This window comes from Cetorhinus maximus, chromosome 19, assembly GCF_964194155.1.
Source record: "Cetorhinus maximus chromosome 19, sCetMax3.hap1.1, whole genome shotgun sequence".
In the NCBI taxonomy this organism is placed as follows: Eukaryota; Metazoa; Chordata; class Chondrichthyes; order Lamniformes; family Cetorhinidae; genus Cetorhinus; species Cetorhinus maximus.
The window spans coordinates 26,480,193-26,490,910 of NC_135897.1; the positions used below are offsets into that span (position 1 = coordinate 26,480,193).

At 42.1% G+C, this 10,718-nt stretch overlaps 1 protein-coding gene across 1 annotated transcript; it reads right to left on the reverse strand.

Moving 5' to 3' along the window:
* Positions 1-1,157: 1,157 nt before the first annotated feature.
* On the reverse strand, positions 1,158-9,371 carry LOC144694151 (eotaxin-like). The gene is made up of 4 exons (XM_078564494.1): positions 9,262-9,371; positions 8,953-9,073; positions 2,694-2,771; positions 1,158-1,449 (listed from the first exon to the last, which is right to left on the reverse strand). The coding sequence occupies exons 1-4, from the start codon at positions 9,353-9,355 to the stop codon at positions 1,428-1,430; spliced, it is 315 nt and encodes a 104-aa protein (XP_078420620.1). The 5' UTR covers positions 9,356-9,371; the 3' UTR covers positions 1,158-1,427.
* Between the last annotated feature and the right edge of the window lie 1,347 nt (positions 9,372-10,718).

Below are 10,718 nucleotides of genomic sequence, written 5' to 3' on the forward strand. Positions count from 1 at the left end.
AGCAAGGGTTACACCACTTAATTCTCATCTGCTACTTAAAACCAATCTGCACCTCTTAAAGTCGCAGTACATTCAGGCTGCAAAAGGTGTTAAAACAGCTTGGAGGAAAGCGGAAGGCCTGGTGGAACTTAAAAGCAGCAGATATTATGCAATAGGCCAGAGAGGTTAGCCCAAGGTTTTTGGATACCATGTTGAAAACCTTGCTGCAAGAAGTTGACTAGAGGCAAGAGGTTTTCTTCCCCTACTTGGGGCTAAGAGGTTCCCAAGACAAGTGCAGAGAAGGCAGTGGGAGCAGGTGGCTATGGTGGTCAGTGCTACATCTTGTCCAAGGTTCCGGATGCTGTGCCATAAGGAGTTTTACAAACTCAAATGAGTAGCCAAGGTCAGTAAATACACCCTCACACACCATATCCTACTAACTACTCCATTAGCCTTACTATTTGCACTGACTTAGGTGCAGGTAGTCTGCAAAGTTGATACCAGTGAGATTTATTTAAGACAGTGTTTCACCAAAGATCCATCTGAAAGAACTTCCAGATCTAGTGTGACTAGACTTCTGTTAGATCAACAGCGTTGAGGCCTTTTTGAACTCTATCCCATTTAAAACATTTTCCTATATTCCAGCCTCTGCAGAGGCTGTGTTTGTTTTGTCCTGTTTTGTGTTTGTGTATGAGAGTGTGGGTATTGGGATATCTGTTTTGTAAAAGAGGGGAAAAATGTTACACTTCCAAATTAGAAATTGTATGTTAACCAGTTTTGTAGCTTGTTTTAAAAAATAAATTTGCTTTATAACAAATCAATTATTTTTTGTTTATTGAAAGAAGCCTGGTTAAAGTCTTTTAATGCAGGATATGGCAGTAGCAAAGGTAAACAAATGGCTATTTTGGTGAGTGAATTAAACATTTACATCCATTGTTACAACCTGTGGAGAAGTGGGGCTAGAATTAACAGCACGCTCCTCCCACCACAGTCTGTAACACCCATACTGATTGTCTATAAAGTCATAAAAACAAAAAACTACTGCGGATGCTGGAAATCCAAAACAAAAACAGAATTACCTGGAAAAACTCAGCAGGTCTGGCTGATGCTGCCAGACCTGCTGAGTTTTTCCAGGTAATTCTGTTTTTGTCTATAAAGTCATAGTTGCCAATAATGATTCTTGCTGTCAAACTTTCTGTTTCAATATAACTTCCATTTAAATGTAATTTGTGGGTAATATTTTATGCCTATATGTATATTTTATGGCCCAGTATCTGGTTAACATCCTAACATATGTTACAACAAACTGTCAATTTCAGTGCCAAGAAATGATCATTTCAGAGATGGTGCAGAAAGAATTAAAACACAAAGGTTTATAGCATTTTCATTAAAGCTTTGCAGACTCTTCACGTTTCTTCATTCTTCAGTGAAGAAACTCAATTTTTCCCTTAAGCAGCACGAGCAGCAGACCTGTTTATGTAAAGAATAAAATATTTAGACTGATTCAGTTAAAGTCCAATTAAAGGATTTCAGATTCCGCAGCTTTCCTATGTTCTACCCACTGGAGCAGGAACAGCAGCCCAGTCAGGGAACTATGGTACTGTTGCTTCACTATGTATGGAATGGGAGGCAGAATTTCGATATATACTTCCCACCACGTGCAATAAGTGGAAGTTAATTCAGGCGACAGGCCCTCGTCGGGCCGGAGAGAGCCGGTGAGAGCCCTCCTTTGGGGAAGGTCTGTCCTATTAAATATCAGTTAGGCACTTTAGTGGCCAGTGGCATGTCTTCCCCAGGATCAAGGACCCCGGGGGCAGAAATCCCTCTCCTTGAGACCTGCCAGCAAATCAGAGGTTGGCAACTCCTCATTTCTGTCAGTGCCACTAGGGGAGCAGAGATAGCTCCTGGCAGTGCACCCTCCAGAGCCCCAGGTTAGGCGAGGGGCACAGGCCACAGGCGAGTGAGAGTTTGCTGTGGCCATAGGGAGGGGGGATTGCTGGCTGGGGGAGGCAGGGTGGATGGAAGAAAGAGCAAGGGTTGGTTCGCAGTGGACCCTTCCTTTTCTGATGCTGGATCTCTTAATCAGGCACTGAGTATCTGATAACAAAGGACTCCCTGGGAGCCCATGTCGGGTTTGCGTTTTGGGTTCCGCACGTGGCAACTGCCCCACCCATCACTGGTTGAATACCAGTGGATACGGAATGAGGCCCTTAAATGGGCAATAGTTGTCCACTTAAGGGCTTCAACTGATGTTGGGGTGGTAAGGCCCTCCATGAGCCTTCCAATCCTGGGCTTAATCGGTGTGGAGGTGACTCAGAGGGTGTCCTCGTCCTGCACACTTAGGCTCGATTAAATGCCCCCCCGCCTCAAAACTTACTTTGGCAGAGGGCAATAAATTCCACCCAAATAAGGTGAGTGCACTGGAATTGATGCCAAGGAGAGGACAGCTATTTCTCTTCAATAGAGTGGAATTAAAAGAGGGACTGCTTTACCACCACCATTTTAGAATTAAATAGGTTAAAAAGCAGGCATTGATTCCATAGGACTTACATTTATTAAGCAAAGCAAATGAAGATCATGCCTTCGAAGTGTTCCAGTTAGTTGCTTATGACATCTAATTGTAGCTTCCCTGCTGCATTTTTTCCATTAGGCAGCTGTAAATCTTGTAGTAATGACAGTTACGCAGGATTTGAAAGCAATCACGTCATACTTACCGCAGGTTTTTGATCTTCTTTAGCACCCATGGTGCTTTAGGGTCAGCACAAATAGGCCCCATCTCTTTGGTGTACAATCTAAACAAGAAGATATATTATAGTCACTTGTTAAACAGGCAATAAACCAACAGGAAGGGTGAAGCTTCCCTTTTAAAAAAACATGAAGATACCTGCCTAACAACTTTGATTCTCCAAAATAATCCAAAACAATACATTCCAAAGTTAATCATTAGTTAGAAAGAAAAGGCAATAGTTTCCAAAAAGATTCCTTCTAATCCCATTTTGTTAAATCCATCTTTGTCAGTAATGCTGTTTCTTATTGTTTCTCAAGCATATTGACTATTGCCTGCAAAGACCTAAGGATTTTTGATAATTTGCAGTCCAAGCCTGGTATATACTCACATAGATATTTTGTGTGGAGTAGCAGTTTACCTCCATATAGTCTCTTCCCAGACTGAGGTTATGAGATTACCATTTGAGGGCTTGCCTGTGAATATTACTTTCTCACAATTTTCAGAATGTCTATAGGAGATTTCCTGTGATGTTCATGATGACCCCTCAGGTGTCCCCTTGCATTTTGTCCCTTTATACTGTAATATTAATCCTGTCTACTCTTTATACTGTAATATTAACCCTGTGTCTACTCTTTATACTGTAATATTAATCCTGCGTCTACTCTTTATACTGTAATACTAATCCTGTATCTACTCTTTTAGTCTCTCGCAGCCTTGTCTTTAGCAACAATGGAGTATGCCCTTTCAGTCCAACCATACAAAAGCAAAATACTGCAGATGCTGGAAATTGGAAATAAAAACAGAAAATGTTGGAAACATTCAGCAGGTCGGGCAGCATCTGTGGAATGAAACAGAGTTAATGTTTCAGGTCGATGGCTTGAAACATTACTTCTGTTCCCTTCGCTGTCCTATCTGCTGAGTGTTTCCAGCATTTGTTTTTAATTCAATCCAATGATCTGTGTCTTAACTCTATCTACCCGCTTTGAATAAAAAACTTTTGGGTTCAGACCTAACTCCAGGGTATGAGCACCTAATCTAGGTCAATTTCAGGGAGGGAAGGACATTCTCCTGATGTCCTGACCATAATTTATTTCTCGCCCAACATCATAAGAGAAGTTGAAAGTTATTCATCTCCTTTCTTGAGTTTTGGGATTTTTCTGTTTGCAAATTGACTGTGAAGGGAAACAAAGACCAGTGGGTATTTTTGTGACTGGAAGGCTGTTTCCAGAGGGTTCAACAGGGGTCAGTACCAAGCCCCTTGCTTTTTGAGGCATATATCAAGAATTTGGACTTGAATGTAGGGGTTATGATTAAGAAGTTTGCAGATGATGCAAGCATTGGCTGTGTGGTTAATAGTAAAGAAGCAAGCTGTAGACTGCAGTAAGATATTAATTGGCTTGTAAAATAGGCAGAACAGTAGAATATCTAATTCAATCCAGAAGAGTATGAGGTAATGCATTTGGGGAGGGCTAGGCAAGGGAATAGACAATAAACTGTAGGATAGTGAAAAGTGCAGGGGAACAGAGTGATCTTGGAAAGCATGTCCACAGATTCCTGAAGGTGCATGGACAGGTAGGTAAGGCGGTTAAAAAGGCATATGAGATACTTGCTTTTATAAGCTGATGCATAGAACCAAAGAGCAAGGGGGTTATACTGGAACTATATAAAAAAACTAGTTTTATAGCTGGAGTTCTGCAGGCCTGCAGTTCTCATCACCACACTATAAGACAGATGTGATTGCACTAGAGAGGCTACAAAGGAGATTTACAAGGATCATTTTTATTCTTTCACGGGCTGACTAGGCCAGTATTTGTTGCCCATCCCTGACTGTCCTTGAGGAGGTGGTAGTGAGCTGCCTTCTTGAACCCCTGCAGTTCATGTGGTGTAAGTATGCTCATAGTGCTGTTAGGAAGGGAGTTCCAGGATTTTGACACAGATATTGCCTGTACTGGAGAATTTTAGCTCTGAGGGAAAATTGATAAGGCTAAGATTGTTTTCTTTGGAACAGAGGAGGCTGAGGGGAGACCTAACTGAAGTGTGTAAAGTTATGAGAGTTGTAGATAGAGGAGTCATTAGAGTCATAGAGTCATAGAGGTTTACAGCACAGAAAAAGGCCCTTCGGCCCATCAAGTCTGCGCCTGTCAAACAAGTGCCTAACTATTCTAATCCCAGTTTCCAGCACTAGGCCCATAGCCTTGTATGCCACGGCATCGCAAGTGCACATCCAAATACTTCTTAAATGTTATGAGGGTCTCTGCCTCTACCACCCTTTCAGGCAGTGAGTTCCAGATTCCCACCACCTTCTGGGTGAAAAAGTTCTTCCTCACATCCCCGCTAAGCCTCCTGCCCCTTACCTTAAATTTATGACCCCTGGTTATTGATCCCCCCACCAAGGGGAAAAGTTCCTTCCTGTCTACCTTATCTATACCCCTCATAATTTTATACCTCAATCATGTCCCCCCTCAATCTCCTCTGCTCCAGGGAAAATAACCCAGTCTATCCAATCTCTCCTCATAACTAAAACTCTCCAGTCCAGGCAACATCCTGGTAAATCTCCTCTGCACTCTCTCTAGTGCAATCACATCCTTCCTATAATGCAGATTCCAGAACTGCACGCAATACTCTAGCTGTAGCCTAACCAGTGTTTTATATAGTTCTAGCATAACCTCCTTGCTCTTATATTCTATGCCTCGGTTAATAAAGGCAAGTGTCCCATATGCCTTCTTGACCACCTTATCGACCTGTCCCGCTACCTTAAGGGACCGATGGGCATGCACACCAAGGTCCCTCTGATCCTCGGTACTTCCCAGGGTCCTACCATTCATCTTGTATTCCTGTGCCTTGTTTGTCCGGCCCAAGTGCATCACCTCACACTTATCCTGATTAAATTCCATTTGCCACTGATCAGCCCATCTGACCAGCCCATCTATATCCTCCTGTAATCTAAGGCAATCCTCCTCACTATTTACCACTCCACCAATTTTCGTGTCATCTGCGAACTTACTGATCAACCCTCCTACATTCAAGTCTAAATCATTTATATATACCACAAACAGCAAGGGACCAACACTGATCCCTGTGGAACCCCACTGGACACAGGCATCCAGTCATAAAAACACCCTTCGACCATTACCCTCTGCTTCCTGCCACTCAGCCAATTCTGGATCCAGTTTGCCAAATTGCCTTGGATCCCATGGGCTCTTACCTTTGTTATCAGTCTTCCATGCAGGACCTTATCAAAAGCCTTGCTGAAGTCCAAGCATTGCCCTCATCTACACACCTGGTCACCTCTTTGAAAAATGCAATCAAATTGGTCAGACATAACCTCTCCTTAACAAAACCATGCTGACTGTCCTTGATTAACCCCTGCCTCTCCAAGTGTAGATTAATTCTGTCCCTCAGAATTGCCTCTAATAGTTTCCCCACCACTGAGGTTAGACAGACTGGCCTTTAGTTCCCTGGTTTATCTCTTCCTCCCTTCTTGAATAACGGTACCACATTGGTTGTCCTCCAGTCCTCCCTCACCTCTCCTGTAGCCTGAGAGGTATTGAAAATTATTGCCAGCGCCCCTGCTATCTCCTCCCTTGCCTCACTCAACAGCCTGGGATACATTTCATCCGGGCCTGGAGATTTATCTACTCTTAAGCCTGCCAGATCACTTAGAACCTCCTCCCTTTCTATGCTAATTTCTTTAATTATATCACAGTCCTTCTGCCTGATTTCCATACCCACGTCGTCCCTCTCACTTGTGAACACCGACACAAAGTATTCATTTAGAACCCTACCTACATCTTCCGGCTCCACACACAAATTACCACTATGATCCTTAATGGACTCTATTCTTTCCCTAGTTATCCTCTTACTCTTAATGTACTTGTAAAATAACTTTGGATTTTCCTTTATTTTACCTGCCAATGTTTCTTCATGCCCCCTTTTTGCTCTCCTAATTTCCTTTTTAAGTTCCCCCCTACACATTCTATATTCCTCTAGGGCTTCCACTGTTTTGAGCCCTCGGGTATCTGCCATAAGCCTCCCTTTTTCTCTTTATCCAATCCTGTATATCCCTCGACATCCAGGGCTCCCTGGATGTGTTGGTCCCACCCTTTATCTTTACTGGAATATGTCGGCCCTGTACTCTCTCTATTTCCTCCTTGAATGAGTCCCATTGCTCTGACACAGATTTACCTAAAAGTAGCTGCTCCCAGTCCACTCTGGCCAAATCATATCCGATCTTATTAAAATTGGCCTTCCCCCAATTTAGAACTCTGATTTCTGGCCCATCCTTGTCCTTTTCCATAACAACCTTGAATCTAACAGAGTTATGGTCACTATCTGCAAAATGTTCCCCCACTGATACCTCTACCACTTGCCCGACTTCATTCCCTAAAATTAAGTCCAGGACCGCCCCCTCTCTTGTAGGACCTTCTATGTACTGGCTTAAAAAGCTCTTCTGGATGTATTTTAAGAATTCCGCTCCCTCTAAACCTATCACACTATGACTAACCCAGTTAATGCTGGGGAAGTTGAAATCCCCCGCTATTACTATCCCATTATTTTTACACTTCTCTGAAATTTGCCGACATATCTGCTCTTCTATTTCTCCCTGACTGTTTGGGGGCCTATAGTACACTCCCAGCAATGTGATTGCTCCTTTTTTGTTTTTAAGTTCTACCCATATGGCTTCATTTGAAGAGCCTTCTAAGATTTCATCCCTGAATAGGAAACAATAGGAAAAGTGACTAGGAAGACCCTAGTCCCCTTGGTGTGTGGTCCATAATCAGGGATGAGTTTAGGAAGAGAGGTTGGAGGTTTAGAGGAGATTCAAGGGGAAATCTTCTCACGAAGAGGGTGCTGGGGATCCAGCCTGAAAAGGTATAGATGCAGCAAAACCTTCATAATATTTAAAGGGTACATGGATAAGAATCAACTGCCACAACCTGAAAGGCTATGGACAAAGAGCTGGAAAGTGGATTTAGACTGGGTGGCTACTGATCGGCTGGTAAAGGCACGATGGGCCAAATGGCCTCCTTCTGCTCTGTAAATTTCTATGATTATGTGAACCGACAGTCACCATATTTCAAAAGCAATCCATCGGCCATGAACAGCTTTGAGAATCCCAAGGACATGAAGGGTGCACTTGCATTAAGGCAAGTTTATTTCTTTCTTTGTTTCTTTGTTTTTTTGTTTGTTTGTTTCTTTCTTTCTTCCTTTTGCTGTTTCTCTCTCACACTCTCTCTGAGATTAAAATACCCTGGGTCGAAACAAATTTTAGCTGTTTTATTGCAAATAACTTAACTCAGTGATTTAAAGATAAAAGTTAATCTGCTCAAGATGGAACATCAACCTCAAATCAATAAGGTATTTTAAAAATTATTTGTTCCCTTTACCCATTAGCTCCTATAGGCAATGACTTTTTCTATTTTGTGTGGCACTTGGTTCTCTGTGTTACTGATGGTCTGTATTAGTTTTCCTGAGTGACCAGTCTTCATGTTTCATGTTGCACGCAGATTGTCAGCAGACTATTCCCCTGTGGGGGTATCTTAGCTGGGCCCGAATCTGTTTCACCCAATGTCAGGGGAAGAAGCCATGCAGCAGCCATCACCAGATATTGAAGTACAGTTACTCCATCCTCCTATCCTCTCCCACTGCAGCCGTTAGTAAGACCTAAGAACTCTGCATGCACTAGGTAAGAGGTCTATATAGCTGAGTACCACACCAGGCTGTGCATTTCTCCACTGAACTAACAGGAGAGCTAAGTTTTTCTTGTCTGATCAAAAGAGAAACATAAAAACTAAGACCTCAATAATAATAAAAATGAAAAAAGCTCTCTATATTTCAGTCCTACAAACTTGTTCAATTAATTGTACCGAAACCACATGGCCACTGTTGCTTTCAACATTTTTGCTGCTTAAAATAATAGTAGGAATCCAACTTAGAGGTTTGAGTGCTCTTCCTAAGTTATTCGAACGCTGTTGATGCAGTTTACAATGTCATTAGGATCACTCGATTATAATTCAGCTTTGTAAGAATATGGGAATATATAAAACAAGGAGAAGCCACACAACCCAACAACTTTACTCCTTATGGCAGACCCTGTGCAATCCAACTTATTATGGAAGCCTGTCCATTATCCTCCATCTATCTTGATGAAGAACACTTGTTTGGGCCTCAGAGATTTGTTTTCTACAATTTAAATTGATAGCATTTTATAGGACAAACAATTTGCTTCTATACAGTGTACCTACACAACAGCTTTTACACAAGGCTTAAACGCATTTTGAATCCTGTATCGTGTGATGGTAAAAGGAACCCTCCTCTGGGAAACAGACTTGCAGCAGTTGATGCGAACCCTACCTGGCTGTAGATCTGTAAAGCAAGAGGGTAGAGTAGAATCAGCACATCCTCAAGCTAAAGCGCAAATGTCTCTTCAAACTTGAACTTATATTAGGCAACATGCTTCTCTCAAAAACTGGTAAAGCGTTGCTTTCTAAAACTAAATTTTTACCATGGCAAAGTAAACACATTAAAAACAATTCAATTTTTAACCAACTTACATGAGCCAGCAATCAAAGTAATAAAGCCAAGCATCACCAAGATCAGAACAAGATGAGGAGGTCCCCTGTCTAACCTATGCTGCATCTTAAACATCCAGATACTCCTTATCTGTCAGCTGTGAGTACGAATGAGCCTTACAGACTGTAAAAGGTTGCATTTTAAAAAAACCTCTTCCTCTGTCCATCCTGAATATAGCATCAGCAACTACACAAAGGAAATAAAGCATCAGTCCAGTCTCAAGCCTACATGTTTATTTTTGTTTATGGTTTAGCACAATGATTTGTGAGAGTCTGGGGGAACAACTGGGCATACTTTATCTGAAATGGTTTGAGTGCCACCTAAACATTGCGGTGAAGAAAATGTTTTTAACCCTTGTTAAGGTGGTTTATTAATTCTATTTAAGTTCATGGAAATAATCAGCAATTTTAAGGACCCACTTGTGGTGACTGATTCTCTTGTGTCTTGAATTTAAGAATAACACCAAGAAAAACTTTTCTTGCTGTATCGGGCTAATTAATTTTCATAGGACAATGACAATTTATATTTATAAACTGCCTTTAACTTTCAACAAAAACATCCTAAAGCGCTTCACTAAAGCAGTATAAAACAAAGCATTCCTGAAGAGGTCAAACATCCATTCCATCTCCTGAGTGTTGCTAGCTTGTGACCAAACAAAATGGAGAAGGGTCATTTGGGAAAGCACCGAACACACCAAGAGTCTTTGTCAGGAAAAAGCAGAGGCAAAGTCAAGGCATCATAGAGAGAGCACAAACCTCCAAATAACTCATTCATCTGACCCTTCAAGCACCATCTGCCCTGCATGTGGCAGAGTCTGCAGATCTTACATTGGACTTATCAGTCATCTCAGAACCCATCGAGCAGGAGTGGAAGGAGGTCACCCTTGATCCCAAGGGACTGCCTAGGAAAGAAAGAAGAAAGATAAAACAAAGGATGACACTGAGCCATATAAGGAAATATTGGGTCAGATGCTTGAAAGATTGGTCAAAGAGGTAGGATTTAAGTTGTGTCTTAACAGTGGAAAGTGAGGTAGAGAGACAGAGAGTTGTGGGGAAGGTGTTAAAGGGCTTGGTCATAGGAAGCTGAAGGCATACCCACCACTGGTGGAGATCTTCTTCTGGGATATGGGCGTTGCTGGCAAGGTGAGCATTCGTTGACCATCCTTAATTGCCCTTGAACTAAGTAGCCATTTCAGAGGGCAGTTAAGAATCAATCACATTGATGTGGGCCTGGAGTCAATTGTAGGCCACGCCTGTTAAGAATGACAGATTTTCTTCCCCAAAGGACATTAGTGAACCAGATAGGTTTTTACAATGATCAATGTTAATTAATTTAATTTAAATTCCACCAGCTGCCGTGATGGAATTTGAATGCATGTGTGTCCCAAGGGCATTAGCCTTGGCCTCTACTAGTCCAGTGATATCTCCCCTAACGCTGA

Bases quoted from the DNA above. Each gene is read 5' to 3' on its own strand.
- LOC144694151 (XM_078564494.1), bottom strand. From the start codon at position 9,355: ATGTTTAAGATGCAGCATAGGTTAGACAGGGGACCTCCTCATCTTGTT. The intron at 9,074-9,261 runs GTAAGTTGGTTA...CTTGCTTTACAG, and splicing joins TACTTTGATTGCTGGCTCAT to ATCTACAGCCAGGTAGGGTT. The intron at 1,450-2,693 runs GTAAGTATGACG...TTACATAAACAG, and splicing joins AAGAAGATCAAAAACCTGCG to GTCTGCTGCTCGTGCTGCTT.